At 38.4% G+C, this 17274-nt stretch overlaps 2 protein-coding genes across 6 annotated transcripts in view; one reads left to right on the forward strand and one right to left on the reverse strand.

The window, feature by feature from the left end:
- The window catches only part of rab3ip (RAB3A interacting protein (rabin3)), an 18321-nt gene extending 12138 nt beyond the window's left edge, over window positions 1-6183 (forward strand). For 3 of the 5 annotated variants that reach the window (XM_030148610.1, XM_030148612.1, XM_030148608.1), the window contains 8 exons: window positions 40-117; window positions 254-466; window positions 592-720; window positions 875-987; window positions 1086-1109; window positions 1439-1538; window positions 3438-3507; window positions 4507-6183. In XM_030148610.1, coding sequence (XP_030004470.1) covers window positions 40-117; window positions 254-466; window positions 592-720; window positions 875-987; window positions 1086-1109; window positions 1439-1538; window positions 3438-3507; window positions 4507-4589 — 810 coding nt within the window. In that variant the 3' untranslated portion in view covers window positions 4590-6183. The remainder of the gene's footprint in view (window positions 1-39; window positions 118-253; window positions 467-591; window positions 721-874; window positions 988-1085; window positions 1110-1438; window positions 1539-3437; window positions 3508-4506) is intronic. The other 2 variants (XR_003936762.1, XM_030148611.1) reach the window with 2 other exon arrangements.
- A 1256-nt stretch (window positions 6184-7439) lies between these two features.
- On the reverse strand, window positions 7440-17056 carry tmem19 (transmembrane protein 19). The gene is made up of 8 exons (XM_030148613.1): window positions 16794-17056; window positions 15648-15798; window positions 14085-14198; window positions 11979-12116; window positions 11823-11899; window positions 11555-11732; window positions 10146-10355; window positions 7440-8338 (listed from the first exon to the last, which is right to left on the reverse strand). Exons 2-8 carry the CDS (start codon window positions 15775-15777, stop codon window positions 8178-8180), a joined length of 1008 nt encoding a protein of 335 aa, XP_030004473.1. The 5' UTR covers window positions 15778-15798; window positions 16794-17056; the 3' UTR covers window positions 7440-8177.
- Between the last annotated feature and the right edge of the window lie 218 nt (window positions 17057-17274).

A 17274-nucleotide genomic window follows, 5' to 3' on the forward strand; every position in this document is an offset into this window, starting at 1 on the left:
ATTCTAGAATTTAAAAAATGTCATATGTGGTTTTTCCAGGAGGCTCATAAAATGGTCAGAGAAGCCAATGTCAAACAGGCAAATGCTGAAAAACAGCTGAAAGAAGCCCTTGGCAAGGTAACAATGCAGAACACTTGCACACTCCAAATGTATTGTCAAGTTTAAGCTTATGATAAAGTAGTGCAAGAGTGGAATGGCTACAGAAGATGGAAACCAGAATCTGAGTTGCACCATCTCCCCTCTTGCTGTTCAGATTGATGTTCTTCAGGCAGAGGTGCAGGCCCTGAAGACACTGGTTCTCTCCTCTCCCACTTCCCCTGTGGGTGAACTCCCCTCTGCAGGATCCAGTGGGGTGAAGACTCCCTTTAGGAAGGGTCACAGCAGGAACAAAAGCACCTCGTCTGCCATCATGGGGACACAGCCCGACCCATCAGCCACACAGCCCATTGTACGAGAGTGTAGAGAGGTGAGAGCTCTTACATGTGCCCCAACAACTATTTAAGGAACTGTTCAGGGGAAACATAGTTTAGATGTAACGCAAATGCACCTTAACTCCAGCTGTACTGTTTTTTTCCACTGTTGGACATTTAGGTGGATAGTCAGTTGTTCGGTGAGTTTAAGGTGTGGAAGGAGGAGCCGACGTTGGATCGGAGCTGCATCTTCCTGGAGAGAGTTTACCGTGAGGACATCTACCCCTGCCTCACTTTCAACAAGAGTGAGGTAGACTCATACCCACTGTTCCCTCTTTTCTGCTGATTGATAATTAATACAAGGAATAGTCAAGGTTGACTTGAGTGGAGTGCCCACGGTCATGCCCTTCAGTGTCTTACACCAGTGCTTTCATCCTTTTCATGTTCTGTCCTCTGTCTCTCAGCTGGGTTCAGCCATCCTGGAAGCTGTGGAACAGAACACACTCAGTGTGGAACCAGTGGGTTTCCAGCCACTGCCAGTGGTCAAAGCCTCAGCAGTGGAGTGTGGAGGACCAAAGTGAGACATCTTACACACACTCACACACACTCTCCTCTTCATCAGGCTTTCACTCCTTTATCATCATCTCTCCATCTTCCTTCACTTTCCTGCTCTAGTGGGCGAAGGGCTGAGCTCATCACGTAAGTTTGGCTGTCTCTCTTCTGTCTCCTCCCATCAGCATTTTGAAATCTCTGCTCTGCTGCTCCTCTAAACCCCTGCTCACTCATAATATCACCTCCTTTATGCCTCTCTCCTTGCTGCTGTTAATCAGAGACATCCTAATGAAACCAGCCTTGATAAACTTGAACTCTCATCTCTCCTTTCTGTGCTCCACTCTGGCTTCCTTAAACTCTTTTAACAGCTGTAGTTTAGTCATTATGCAGTTATTTTTGTTTTCAGTTTGTATGAATTCAGTTTTACTCCAGTGGGATTAAATTAAAACCCTGTCATTTTCATCTCTCCTTATTAGAAAATGTGCCCTGAGCGGTCAGACCAAAACCTGTAAGCACAGAATCAAGTTTGGAGATTCATCCAACTATTACTACGTGTCTCCCTACTGTAGATACAGAGTGAGTATTTACACATTCACAAACACACACCATAAATACTAAATAACACATTTTTTCAGTAGTGATGGGTAGATTAGGTCTTAAAAACCTGAGGTTTTCTTTGTGTGTTTTTTGAAGCTTCATGGCTTCAAACTTCACAACACTGACATCTAGTGGTTTAAACACACTTGACATTTTGAGGACTGAGGGGTAGTAGTAAAAGTTCTGAAGTTCTCAGTTACTTTTTTTTTCTACCTTTGTTTAGTACATGGTAAGAGATTGTCCTGACGCAAATGCTTGAAGATACTTTAGTGAAATGTTCAGTTATTTTCTGTATTGCCATACTTTTTTTTTTTTTTACTTAAGATACCAATGAATGCTGATATTATTACTACTGTATTACTATTATTATTACTGCTCTAGCAGTTATAAATGAAAGTTTCAGCAGCTGTTTGGTCTGAACTCAGGAGGCTCATCTTGCTTCACATAATAGAAACAGTCACAGAAACCTTACAGAACATGTCATCATTTATCTCATCATCATTCTATAAAAGATGATGAGATGAGTGACACACATGGGAATGTGTGGTCATGTTTGTAATCTGTTTTACAACACACTAGAAGGTTATGTGGTTGCTATTAAGAACACTGACATTATATCCTGGAAGTGATGTCAATAAATTCAAGTAAAACACAGACCTCCTTTATCACTAGCAGATGTACTGCACAGACATGTGAAATGGTTTTGGTATGATTTCTAAATCATATGAGCTCCTCTTGTAAAACTGTTCCTGTGAGAGAAAGCCTTTTTGTGAATCGAGGTCTGTTGTATTCAGGTTTTTATTAAATTTTCGGAATCTTCCATTTTGGCTTCAGTGTCCTGTGGTGGTGGATGTGCCTCGTTAAAACCAAAGTCATGCTGATACTGAAGGACAAATGCAGCGTTATAAGTAATAGAATAGAAGTTATTGACGTAAATGATAGCCTGCAAATTCTTTTGGTGTGCCACTGGCTTGGTTATTAAAATATTTTTAGGTCCCATCACCAGTCTCCCATTTCAATTCCTTTTACTCTTGACGTCAGTACCAAATTTGTTCATTCATCTGATAAGAATACAGAGCTGAAACTTAAGTGGGGAATATTGTGAAGTACTGCTTGTTAAGACTTAGCACAGTCTCTCCTCTGTGTCCCAGCTTAAAGGGTCTTTTTTCACTCTACGCTTAGTTTACTTGACAGTAATTGCAGGCTTTGAAGATCTGCGAATCACACTACAGTACATAAGAATTTGGATAATCAGCTGTTTTATGGAGGCATGCGTTTGGCTAATGTAAAATTCTGAAGTGAATTTTGGGAAGAAAATGTATGTGAGAAAGAGATAGGGATGCACAACTGTATAACTAAACCAAGAAATGAGACTTTTTATTTTCTACCAAGCAATAAGTCCTAGTGAAATGTGTGTTTTATAAATATATGAATCTGGCAGAACCTATGTCTAATAAAGATCAGCTGTCATGTTCTAATGACTCTGAAATGGACACCATAGACTGACAGAGCCTGTTCACCATGTGTCCATGTAAAGATGCCTCCTCTGCGATGGTTGGCAGACGCCTTTTCCAGGTGTATTTCCTGTCCATGCAGGAGCCCTGACTGCAGTATGTTTACTGAACCAGAACCACTGGTCAGGGTCAGATGCTGGTCGTTGTAGTTGTCCTGTCTGCTGCTTACAGTTCAGTTTCTGAATCAATCTCAATCAGCTGGGTGAACAGTCTGTAGTCTGATGTTGATATCTTCATCTCCTAATATCCTGATAACAGAGTACTTAATATTTTGTTCTTGTAGCCACAGCTGTTGTAACATCATGAAAAAGATGTTTGAGCACTCGATCAAAATAAACAGCTTATTGTTTGGTTCTTTTCTCAGATCACAGCAGTGTGTAATTTCTTCACCTACATTCGCTATATCCACCAAGGGCTGGTCAAGCAGCAGGACGGTGAGACACCTGTTGTTTTTGTGACTTATTTAGGAGCCAGAAGAAGAGCTGAAAAAATTAGACTGAGTGAGGTTTAATCAAGGCTACAAGGATGAGTTGTAAGCAGAGTCAAATCTGACAGATAAATTTTCACTGATAAATGAATCAGTCCCCTGTTCAAAGATGTACAAGAGGGAGCACAAAGATTTTTATCAGTCAAGTTTAACATTAAAGTGGTCACTACCACCAAATCAGTTACTTTCTCAGTCAGATCACATCAGTGCAGTAATTATATAATTTATTCATCACTGTATTTGTAGAATTGCAGTTTCAAGGTACTTTAGTTTTTTTGGTTAAATAATTAAGTTTTTGCTACACAACAAATGTTTAAAAATGAGCAAAGACTTAAAAAGACATGCTAGCCCTCCCGCTAGTCCTCTATGAGGTGAAACAACCACAGGCTCACCCGGAAGATAACCCTAACACTTTATTCTATGACCACTGACAGTAGTGTTTTAAAATTCTAACAGTAGTTAATGGTAGTGTGCTTCTTTCTGATGTTACTGTTGGCTCACATACCAACTCTACAGATCAATACTGTGATGTAATCATGTGGTTCTACCTGGAACGGCAAACTGGTTCTTAGGTCTGTCGGTCAAACCAGCACTGAACCACTACTAACACAGGCCCAGAACCAGCACCAGATGTGTACTTGTGAAAACTGGGTATGTGATACCAGTGCAGGGTTCCACCTTACAGTAGGGCAGCATGAAGCCGTCCTGCAGACTCACAACCATCCATTAGAGTTGTGCTGAAGTGTGGCTGTTGGCTGGAGGCCAGCACATCCTCTTCACTCTATTCACAGGCATCTAGAATTAATACATTACTACAACATTGTCTTAAATTACCCCCTCTGCATATTCAGTTTTACTTTTGATATTCTGTTTATTTTGATGTTGGTGCTTAGTTAATGTTAATGTGAATTCATCTGATGTGAGTCCTCTTCTGTGTTTTCTGCAGCTGAGCAGATGTTTTGGGAGGTGATGCAGCTTCGCAGAGAAATGTCCTTTGCCAAGCTCGGCTACTACAAAGACCAGCTGTGATTGGTGGACCCTGGCCCTCCAATCACAGACTCCGCCCCCATGTCCTGCTCCACCTGCTGTTCTCCTCTTCCTCCTCTGTTTAAGGAAGCCCCTTCCCCTCTACCTGTGAGAACCCCTATTGTTTTTGTGCGGGAGAGATGAATTCAATCATCATAAAAAAACATTTTCATCATTAAAATACTCCCAAAATGAAGGACTGAAATCTGTTGACATCTCACTTTGACTTTTTTTCCCAACCCCTCTAAAACTTTTTCAATCATTGGAAGAAAAACAATTGTGTAATAGGGCAGCAGCGCATGATTCAGTCCATCACAGTCAAGGACTGATTGCATGACTGTGATGCTACAGCAGAGAGTTAGAGCAGGTGGTTGAAGTACAAAAAAAAAAGCCAAAAGTACAAGACACACAAGTTCAAATTAAGTTGAAGGAAAATCAAATCTCAAAACAAAAATAGAATTTTGGAGTAAAATGTGATTAGAATTTTAAAGAACAGGGAAGAGGATCTGAAAAGAAACCTCTGTACCTCCTCCTGGTTCTACTTTCAGGCTTTTGACAATCTGAATCCATGATGTAAGATTTTGGCCAATCATAGAGATAAACGGGTGATTGACAGGTGCAGTCACCAACTGCTGTCAAGACTCCATCATTTCTGCTTACGGTAGATGTCCGAGAAAATTAATTTTGTTCTCAAAGTCAGATTTTCTTGTAATTTGATCTTTATTTTCTCAACCTACATTTACAGCTTTGCTCTTAAAAAATATTAAAATTTACTTCAGTTCAAAATAATCACATTTTTACTTTATTTTCCAATACAACTCTTGTTTTGAACTAAGTTATGCACTATTCACTTGTTTTCTCAAAATTATGTTTGTCAAAATGAATTGGTTTCTCTCTAATAAAACCATTTAAGAAATTACACAGTACTGATGCATCATCCCAACACAGTGGCTCTCTTGTAGCATCACACGTTACATTACTGCTAAAAGGACAAAGTAACTTGTGTTGAATATTTATGACCTGTACAGAAACAAAAACACTAACCAGTTCACATGAGCAGACAATAATTTTATTGTTTATAGGCTTATTTAATTTTAGTTCATGTTTAGGCAGCTCATAAAGGCATCTGCAGTTTAAGGACCTGAATGCTAAGATAATCAGTAGATCTGTAAGAAGGTAAAAGGACAATGGCTTTTTATTTTTAAATCCTTTCATATTTAATTCTAGTTATTTTGTTGTCAGGGTGGTATCATATGTTAAGGAAAGACAGTAAAGGCAAACTGAACATTCTCAGCACCAGTTATGATTCTTATGCATTTCTTTAAACCTGAGTCAAAAAAATTGAGGGGATTTTTCTTTTGCAGCTCCAGGCAATTTGGTTCTGCTGTACTGAATCAGTCAGGAATCTGTGGATAGTTAAGTTATGTGTGTGTGTTGAATGGCTGCTTTTGTGTAAACTTTGTAAATGTTTATTTAAATCCGTCTGCACTCCCTCTACATCTCTCTCTCTCATTCAAAGTCAATGTCACTCTCCCAGTTTGGTTTAGTGCCTTTTCTCTCAGACACTCTGAAATAAAAACAGTAATACCTCTGGAAACCTGCCGTTGTCCGTGCCGTCCATTCTCCTCTACACACCAAAGGTCAAATGTCAGGTGAGAGATGTCACTACGGCTGTCAGACTTACTAATAAACATTAATAAAATAAATATGTTAGAGGTCCAGTGTGTAAGGTTTAGCAGGCTCTAGCTACAGAAATTAAATACCATTTCATAGCATTTAGTTACCTAGGAGTCATTCATGCAGTATCACAATTATTTCTGCTCAGTTACATTCATTTCTGACCCCGATCTTGTATTGATGCGGGAGAGTTTGAGCACTACAAAAAGTTTTGTCAGCAAATCCCAAATATTCAAATCAGGGTTTAGATCTGGACTCTGTGGTGGCCAATCCATGTGTGAAAAGTGTCTCATACTCCTGAACCAGTCCTTCAGAATTTGAGCTTGATGAACCCTGGTATTGGAATAAGTCTGTGGCATCAGGGAAGAAAAAAAATCCACTGATGGAAAAACCTGGTACCTCATAATACTTCCCCACAGACTTTTACTGAAGGCACTAGGCATGATGGGTAATCTCAACTTCTCTTCTCACCCTGATGCCTCATCACTCCTGAACAGGGTCAGTCTGGACTCAGACCACGTGACCACTGCTCCGCAGTCCAAACTTTATTCTCCTTGGAGCAAACTGATGCTTTTTTTCTGATTATCCTCTCTGTTTTTCCTAGGACTGCGTGACTGTTGAGTTCCAGTCTGTTCGCTGCACATTAAGTGTGGAAATTCTCTTAGTTTCACTATTTATCATAGCTGAGTTCTACAGTTGACTTATTACCCCACCCCCCAAGAGGTATTGCTTTTGGTTCAGTTTGTTTCTTTGTTAGTTTTGCTGCTAGAGTTTGTAGTTTGACAATTATTTTTTTGTTCGGTTAATAATATATTTGGTCAAAAAAGTAACTTTTTCTTTGGTTTTTTAAAAATTTTTGGTTGAATTCATACCAAATTGAGTTTAAGAGAAAAGAAAGTTAAAAAAAAAAATGCGGGCTTGAAGGCCTGTTGTATATTACACACCGAACCTTTGCGTTCTCATATGCACCATTTGTTTTTGAGTGTGTTTTTGGTTACTGTACTACAGCTAGTTACTTTGATTTTATATTATCTATATTTTTATGACTTCTCTCCTCAAGATTAAGTTTTCTGTGGCCTTTCTATCACAGCCTTGTGGACAGCTGCATTTCACTGTTCCTACCATGAACATGTGACGAATAATCTTGTATCTTGAATAATAAATTAACCACAGTTCTATGCTTTAAATACAGTTTAATTTATGCTGTGAATCCTAGCAATCAGGAGAAGCAACATATTCATGAAAAGTAATTTTAAATTACAGGAAATCATAAACAATAATAAAACACCTTCAATGTAAAAGTAGAACCACTTTGTTAATACAGACAGAGCTTTTGTAAAGGAACACATTAACATATTGTATGGGAAGTCATGTTTTGCAAGATAACACATTTCAGATAAAGTAACACAGTGCACTACAAACATACTTACATTTCTGTCACATTAGAACCAGACCTGAACCACAAACACTCACACTGTTAAGACCAGCTTTTCACCACACCTTCCAGAACAACTACAGACACTTTGGATTTCCAGTAGGTTCATACTGTGTGCCATACAATGTTTATTTTTCCAGTATACCTTTGCCTTTAGTCAAATATATGACGAACCCCTATTTTTAACTGTGCTTTTTTGTTGGTTTGTGCCAACCTTTCTTTCTCAGCTGCTCACTGATTAATCATCAAAAAATCAAGCACTATAAATTAAAATCTGGAAACATATTTCAAGAAACTGTCCAAACTGAAGAAGTGATGATAGAGTGAGAGAATATTATTTGGCTTCACATTTTGTTTTGTCTTAATCTTGTTCTTTTTTAGGTTAAATTTTTGATAGAGGTATGTGTGGTTTTAGTTTTCATTGGGTATTTTCAGTCCTCTTTTCTGCATCGTATCTGTTTCTGTGTTGTGTCATTCATCTACCGTGGCCACAGCCCCCAAGCCAATCCAGGCAGGATGAGAGCAATGAGAACTGAGGAGAACAGGTTGACTGCGTTGTTGTCCAGGATGGGTTTTCCACAGATCCGCCGGGTGGTGGCAGACTCGTAACTCACCACCTTACCAAGGTTTGAGTCAAAGCCTGAAAAACAAACAAGGAAAAGTAAACACATGGGCAGCTCTAAGTCCCAACAGGATGGATCATGTCAGACTTTAGTTGTGTTACAGGAGTGATACTTAGCTTTTTTAAATGGAATTATGCATTTTAAAACATTTTCCTGTGGTCTACATAAACTGTAAATGCTCTGCTTGGATCTGAATTCTTCATTAATTCAACTCCACAGGTCCGTCTTCAACCCTATTTCTGAGTAGTGACACCAGAAAGGTTGTTTTGAGCGCTGGCCCTTTAAATGGAAATGAGCCACTTCTCGCCCCACCCCCTCCAGGTTGTTGGTTGTGCTGCTCTGTCCCATTCAACCAACAACTGAACATTTTAGGTAATCTGCTTGAAGTTTGGACATATTTTCAATATGAACTACAACCGCTGCTGCTGACAAACAATTATGTCGTACTCGGAGAAATGTTCATCCGAAGTCTTGACCTTATAGGTGCAAATGTTGTGATTTAACTAGTTATAAACGTAACAAATCAAGCAGGAATTTAAACGGGTTGTAGAAATCCACTCTATTTTTGCCAGAATGAATATAAAGATAGCTTTACAGCACCTTGAGGGTTCAAATTCAAACTTTATGAACTGTTAAGGTCCCTAAATAAACAAAGATGAATAAAAGTGGGTTTAGCAAAATATGACCCCTTTAAAAGTCAAACCACCTGATTTTGTCAGACCAGTAACCTCATCAAATGACTCATATGGAGACCACTAAAGCCACGTTTTAATGTTGTGAACCAAATTCAGAGCAAACTTTATATATAAGAAAAGACTGAATGCTCAGTGCAGACAGTATAACAGAGTTTATAATTAATTCAGTTTAATGTGAGAGAAAGAGAATGATGTTATGGCCTGGGAACAACAACATCACTAACCTTAAATTTTGTTGAGTGGTTGTGAAGTTCTCATTGTAACAAAATCAGTTATCAGAGCTGCAAACATCTGACTACACACTCCTTACACCTTGACTACACAGTGCCACAGATGACACTTCCCCAATTCTAGGGCTGGACAAATTGGTAAAAATTTGAAATGCAATTATTCTGGACAATATTGCAATTTTAATTTGAGTGTACTTGCTTGGTTAAGTAAAATGCAAAGATTACTCATTGATTTTGTTTGTTTTATACTGTATATATAAAACACATTGAAATATCTGAAAATGACTAGACTACAATTTAATGTTATGACATGTTACACATGCTAAACCACAGAGACCGATATATAGTATGAATAATGAAATGTCATAGATTAGTAATTAGTAATCACTGCCACACTGGAAAGTTATTTTTTATTATTATTTGAATGTACTTTTGCAAATAGCTAATCCTGGAGAGAGGTAATTTATTCATCTGTTTTAATATTTCTCTAGTTTAATACAGTGTGCATTAGTAAAAGACAGATTAGTTGATTATTGATGATTATTGCTGAATAAATCCCAAAAGGGTGAAACAAGACCAGTCATTTCTTATAAAGAACTCACATACCTTGGTTACACATCATTAAATGTAATGTGAATTAACATTTAATTCATTAACACTGTAAACGATTCTGCCAGTCATGTTAGATTTACATAAGTAACAGTGGTAAAAGTGACTCCCATCATCCCATGCTACTTGCTGACATCATCCACCTACGTGTTTTACAATTGTTCTGATTGAGAGACTGGTTTCACCCTAAAAATACATAGAGCATATGACATATAATATAGTCAGAACATTTGAGCTAGTGTTAGGATTTGTTATGGTACAAATCTGCCTGGATTATGTCCGGTTCATACCAGAGTATTGCATGTGAGCGCCGAGGAAAGAGTCCAGCATGGATCCCACCAGTCCTGCCACGCCTCCGTACATGATTATCGGCCACTGAGGGTCTGCCAGGTGCAGGTCGTTGACAAACAGAAGCTGTGTCACAAAGTAAGCCGCGCCCACTGTGAGGCCACCCAAGAAGCTGGAGATCAATCCGACAGGAGTGACTCCTCCGTTAGTGCCTGGACGACAAAAGCAGAGAAGATCCACCTGAGTTCAGGATGTATCTGATGATGATGATGATCAAATGAAGAGTGTTGAATAATCTTTCACCTTTTGATTGCTGGCCAAAACAGTTTGAAGACACCACTGAGGACTGTGGAAGTAACAGTATACTTTTCATCTTGCCATCTTATCCTTTTTCTAGGTAATGTATCTCCTTGTGCTACCTTATTAGGTGACAATTTAACATCTGTCAAGGGACTGTGGTTGAAAATAGGCATTAGGCTAACTGTGGTGTATTCACAGCAATGTGAATTAATGTACAATGTCCCTGTTAAATAAACCAATCAAATAAAAATCAATAATAGACTGCTTTAATTGGTGTGAATGGTTGTTCGTCTGTATATGTCAGCCTAGTAATGAACTGGAAAGGTGTTTTCTCCAGGGTGTACCCTTCACCTGTCAGTAACTGGGATAGGCTTCGACATCCCTGTGACCCTCCAGAGGACTAAGTGGTTCAGAATTAATGGATGTATTTCTACACAAAATCAGTTTCAGTGTGAATGTGGACATCCAAGTGTTATCAAACAGTTAGTACTTTAATGCCTTTCACTACTATGTTTTCCTTGAGAACAAAAAAATCAGAAACCTCGAGATCATGCGAATTTCCTGAACAGGGGGCTCCGTTTTCCAATAAAGTCTGATAGGAATAGTTACTGGAAATTTTCCATTATAATCCGTGTCAGTACTCTTATTCTGTCTCTGTAAATACAACCTTTCACACAGGATTTCACAGTGCAAAAGGTCATGATCATGATCATCGTCATCATCCCCCAGAGCTCCCCTTAGGTTAGGTGCCATGGTTCAATGTGCAATGTGCACCATGGCACATTGAACCAATGTTCCATATAATATTACAGTGAATCGAATGGCCTCACATGTGCAGTTTCCATATGATGGGGTGTTTTCTATTGACATGCTCATGTCTAAAGTAGCTGTAACTGTTCTCTCCTCAACCGTCTGATCAGATGAAGCATCCAGTCACTAACAGGATTTATGTAAAGGGACAAATCTTAAGATTTCAGTGGATGATAGACTTATCACTGCTCATCCAAACAGTAATAAAAAGAACTGACTCCTCCATCATGAGAGCGGGTCATAAATTATCTTACAGGCACTGGAAGAGCAAGAATATAGACAGCTTTCTTTTGCGTCTCACCTGCTGGAACCTCCTCCCAGGTAGTGATGAGTCTTGGCTGCGATTGGCTGAGGACAGGCCCTACCTCTGACGCCCAGGTGTCTCCAGTGCTGCAAGCCAGTGCTCCCAGTAAAGACAAACACATCCAGGAAGCAGAGTACTGTTTCCCAAAATCAATGGGGATCTCGCCTGGACCGACCTGAAACACAACCAGTGAAATGAACACAGCCTTACTAACTTCATTCATGACGAATGATATTTGTTCAGTTTTGGTTTTAAGCATGTTTACCTCTATCATATAAAGCAGTGCCAGCTCAGTGGGAACTCCTCCGTTACAAAAGACCTGGACCCAGTTCCTCTGGCCACCTGACATGAATAAAGTTTAATGCATTAACATTCAAATTTAAAGGAATAAAAGCAGACTAAATCCAACTCCTCCTCTCACCCTCTTTGTAATCTGCGTCGATTTTCTTCTTGACTGCTCCTCCCCAGCGGGTCAGTCTGGAGGAGGTAATGAAGAAGGCCAGCAGAGACGAAAAGAAGCTGTAGTTGGCCATCGTCAACACAAAGCCTACAAGGAGAGCTGGGGAAAGACATTTTATATGGTTGGCATCACTTTAAACAATGAAAAGAGCAAAACTACCAACAGGTTGTGTGACTATATGAGGGAAAATCTAAAACTTCTCAGACAAATGTTATAATTTCAAAATGTGCAATGCAAAGCCCCAGCAAGTCTGCAAAGAAGGAATCGACTAATGGAAACAGATTGAAAAAGTGTTTAGACTCTAATGGAGCTGATGTAGAAAGACTATTTTGTTATTTTGATAAATAAACTTTTTATTTTGTCTGAGAACTTTTTGACTCTCCCTCATATAACTCTCAACTTCAACTAGTTATGGATCCAATATTAAAAAAACAAGAAAAAAGTAGCGATGCATTTTTAAAAATGCCAAGCAATTTCCAAAAACAGGAGGCTGCTGTATATTCTACCAAAGAAGAGAGAATAGAGACTACGGAGAGGCCGTTTTAAGCATCACGTTAAACATGCAGAGCTGTATTTGTAGCAACGTGACCCAAATCATACACTGATTTTATTGTTCTCCTCTTATTATAATTATTTATTTACTTTGAACTTTAAAATGTGGGTGTCATGTGGCCTTTATAGATACAGATGTTTGATTTTTTTTTTTTCCCCCTTTCAAAAACATATAGTTTTCATTTGCATGCCTGTGTGTGACTGAGTGAACCTTGTAATTTTTCATGCATAGAACTTGAGAATTCACAAACTTCAAAAATTTGTAAAAAAAAAAAAAAAAAAAAAAAAAAAAGAAAAAGAAAGAAAGAAATCCAGCCATTACACTTGGCATTGCACCTCTCCTGGTAGTAAAGAAAATATGTCGAATTTGAAAAAAATCAGGTGAATAGTCTTTGAAAAATTGGACAAAAATCTTGAACAGACAGAAAGACGGACGGAATTCCTGGTATATACTATATACACCAATGCCCTTTGGGTGGGCAGGGACATGATACATAAATCCAAAATTGTGTGGGTTTTTTTAAGAAACAGTGGTTTTGATTTGCCATTTTGACCAGTCTAAGACCAGTTCTCTCTGAGACTGTTCTCAATCCTCTAGATTTCATCCTGACCACCACTGTTCCCCTCAACTGCCATCTTTACATCATATTTAACACTGCGGAAACTGCTAAAAACTCTTCACTCTTGTCTCGTAGCCTTCCCTTGTGCTGTGGACATCAACATCTTTCATTTTCAGTCTTACGCACCTGTTTAGAGAAAACTATGGGTACTGAGAGTTTGCACAAGGTTTGAGGAGTCAATATTTAAAGGCTTTGAAACTGGCACCAGCTGACACTTCCTAAGACAACTGTTGGTTTCTGAACTTCTAAAAAGCTTAGAAGCTTTTAAAACTTTTAAAAAGAATCCTCGTTTTTAACATTTCGAGTGCTCAGACTTTTGCACAAGCCCGTTACGTGTGTGTGTAAAAAAAAAAAAAAAAAAAAAAAAATTATATATATAACAATGCATTAATATCACTGGTATTATGCTATACTACATAACCTATGTAGACTGTATTTACATTCTTTCCCCTAAAACAAAACAATGCCAAACTTTTTGCATCCAACTGCATATCTACTTTCTGACTACCAAAATTAGATTATAACTGATAACTAGCCATCTCATTTTTTCCACATCACAAGTAACAGCCTTAAATGTGAAAAGAACCTTTATTTATTTACTATTTTTTATCTTTAGGCCCTCCAGTTCAGTATGAAAATTCATGATTAATCTTGTTGAGGTACTTTTTACGTGATATGTTTATCTTGGCCACTTACTGTTTTTGCCATATTCACATAAACAACATTTTGGCCACATTTAATAACCTTTAACATACAGATAAAGTTACAAATGCTGTTTCTGAACTGAATTTAATGTTCAGATTGCACCCAAAGTGAGTGAGTCTGCCTCTTGACATGATATACAGTATGCACACTCCATCTTATAACTATATGCATATATGCAGCACACACATACCTCCCAGTGCTCCTGAGTGGTCCAGACTGCGTTTCTTCAAGGCTCTGGCCGTTAATGTGAGGGGTACCAAGATAGAGAACAACCATCGCCATGGCGATACAGGCTGTAGTGTACCTATAAAAACACAGCGACTCAGACCATCAGCAAAACATGACTTAGACCAGACTAAATACATGGAAAGGGCATTATGGTCTGTCTGCTTGTTTTCAGAACAAAAGTATAACTTAAGAACAATTTGTCATCAAAAGCCCTACCCCCTAAATCTCATAATGCACTGTGCATTAGCTACAGCCCTCAATTTATGCTAATAAATTAGGTAGCTTGAATTACTAGCAAGGTGGAAAATTGTACCTTGAAAAGAACAGTGTGAGTGAGGTGTGAATTAATTTCTAAAGAGTTCTGATACAGAGGCAGATTACTAATGTTAAGTACTTGCACAACATTTCTTCAGGATTCCTGTGCTGTTAAAGGTTTAACACGGGCCCAGACATCTCAGTAGGCATTGCGCTGTAGAATTTAGGTTAGTTTATATTGGTATAGACTGACAGAAGTTTTATTACAGAAGTTCTGGCTGAAGTCTCCTCCAGACACACAAGGCTTCTCCAAAAACTTCACATTATTTAAATTTAACATTAAGTTATTGCTTTCATTTGAAACAAGACACTGTACATAAAATTACAGTAACAATGTTAATAAAAGAATTACTGCACAGGCAGTTCACACTGTGGTGAAGTCCACTTAGTCACGACTTCTCATCACATAAAATGACGAGTTTGTCTGTGACCAAGAAAGGCAAAGTAAAATGTGAGTTACACGCCACCACAAGCAAGTCAAGTCACAGAATACACCAGTGTGTTTAAATATAGATATAATACATGAAGTAAAGACTAAAAGAATTTGATATTTAATCAAAATTAAAATTTATTTTTTGGTGAAATAGAAGTTCTCCCTATATTGATATGTGTGAATGATATTAGTGACAACCCTTCAGTTTACACTTATAGATTAATACATATGGGTATAGTGGTGAATAATGTTTATGTTTATGCATTTAATAATGGACAGAAGTGTTGTAGATCACATTGTGAGTCTACCATTCAGCTTTGAAAGCCTTTGACCATTTAATGGAAAATGATGTGAAGCCAAACTGCATCCATGCATAAAGAGACTGGCTGTCTAGTTTAGAGTTATGAAAAGGCTCTTCAAGTGGAGGATTTGCTATGGCCATGCCCAAAGTCAATCTGACAGTTACAGAGGTTATTGAAACTAAGTGTGACTATCTTTACATTAACCATGAAAAATTAAGTCCTAATAGATGTTTGTTGTTTGTGTTAATTTCTGAGGAAAACTGAAAGAGTGTGAAAACTTAAGACTTAACGCCAATATTCGGACCTGAGCACATGATGTGATTTGACTCGGACTTGCTCTAAACTGCATTTTAAGAGGAAAAATCTCAAGATTCTCTGAAAAAGCAACCATTCACATGTTACCTGCGACAAAAAAGGCACAATACACTGAAAATAGAAGCCTGATTCATTCAATATTTATGGGCAGGGCGCTCACCATAGTAGGTGCTGATGGTGAGGGAGATGACCCAGAAGAAGAGGGAGAGTGCCAAGGTGGCACAGAGCACAATCATATCAGTCATCATCTTGACGTATTCTTTCATCTGCACGTCGTTGTCAGAATCCATACTGACGAACAGAGCAGGGAGCTGCAGGACAGGACACAAAGACAGACACTGATGATGATGTGTGTAGTGGTGTTACTGTGCTGTAGTTACAACTATTAACTGATTGATTAGGGTGGGTAAAGAAAAAAATCTTGTCAGACTTAGTTCTGACATGAAACTTTAAAGAAGAATTAATTGTTAGGTTTTCTCTGAGAGATCATCCAATGCATTAATGATTGCAGCTCTGTTTTTGTAGGGCCATCCCTTGGAGAGAAAGACTACTCGGATGTATTAAAGCTTGTTTTGTAGATTTGCATGAAGGAATTTATGCTCATTTGAAGACAGTGTGATAAGGATCGGAAAGAAATCAGTTCAGATATTGTTTTTAAATTATTTCTTTATTTCTCTGCCACAAAATAATTCGTAAATATCAACAAAGTAAAGTAATATCCACAAATAAAGTTTTCACTAGACATGTTCTAGTGTGGACTCAATGTTAAACAGCTGTGAAAGTTTCTTTTCACGTTTTAACAAATAGAAAAATGTAAATCAGAAACTATACCTGAGAGAAAAACATTGGCTTTATATCTGGACCTTGTCTCACACGATCTAGAAGAGCTGTAAAAGCGCATTTTTCGCATTTTCACAACAGAGTAGGGGTTTCAGAAGTTGGAGATTGGGTCTCAGACAGCAGTGAAGCTTTACTTCCAATTTCTAACATGCCTTTAAAGCATTACTAGGTGGAGAATCAGTCATCTAACACTACAAGTTGAATTTTCCTTTGGTTGTCGTACCGAAACTGCAAATTAGAAACTAACTTCTGCTTTGTTCACTAACACAAATGTACCGTGTTAACGGTATCACGTTACAGTGACGTTACACTCGTGCTCTTTAGACAACCCAACGGCATACAAACATCAAAAAGTCTCCTTTTAGGATAAGTCTGACACGATTAGAGTGTATCTAATGCACATATTAAACAGTTAAATTATTACTGTTGTTAGTACAGCGCGTGGCGTGTTTTTCAGACAACTCACCAGTTACTTCCAGAGCCATCATGAGACCAGTACCACTCCCTGTAACCTCGTTACTTGGACAGCTAATGTTAACTAAATTAACACCTTATTTCCAGATCACACGGACTTATCTTTCTGACTGAGAGGGATTTCGTTTCCTTGGACATTACATTACACAGAAAAAACGGTATTTCAGTAGATTCGAGCTCCAACAGATGACCCTTTGTTGTTTATGTTCTAACGCCATATGAGGAACACTCGATAAGATCACATCAGATCACACGAACACATTTATCGACGGACCAACATCCGCAAAACCAACCACAAACCGCTCACTGCTCTCTTAAAGGCACAGGACCAGCTCTGACAGGAGCGTCCATGGACTAACTATGGTCTAGAAATGTTCAGTAAAATACCAGAAATACACACTCACATCACAAGCCAAGTCAGAAACGTCTCACATTTAAGAAGATGTCTGGTTCATCAACAATCTTGTACTATA

This window comes from Sphaeramia orbicularis, chromosome 12, assembly GCF_902148855.1.
Source record: "Sphaeramia orbicularis chromosome 12, fSphaOr1.1, whole genome shotgun sequence".
NCBI lineage: Eukaryota > Metazoa > Chordata > Actinopteri > Kurtiformes > Apogonidae > Sphaeramia > Sphaeramia orbicularis.

Bases quoted from the DNA above. Each gene is read 5' to 3' on its own strand.
- tmem19 (XM_030148613.1), bottom strand. From the start codon at position 15,777: ATGGATTCTGACAACGACGTGCAGATGAAAGAATACGTCAAGATGATG. The intron at 14,199-15,647 runs GTGAGCGCCCTG...GTGTTTTTATAG, and splicing joins CACCATCAGCACCTACTATG to GTACACTACAGCCTGTATCG. The intron at 12,117-14,084 runs GTATGTGTGTGC...GTCTTTCCCCAG, and splicing joins CCACTCAGGAGCACTGGGAG to CTCTCCTTGTAGGCTTTGTG.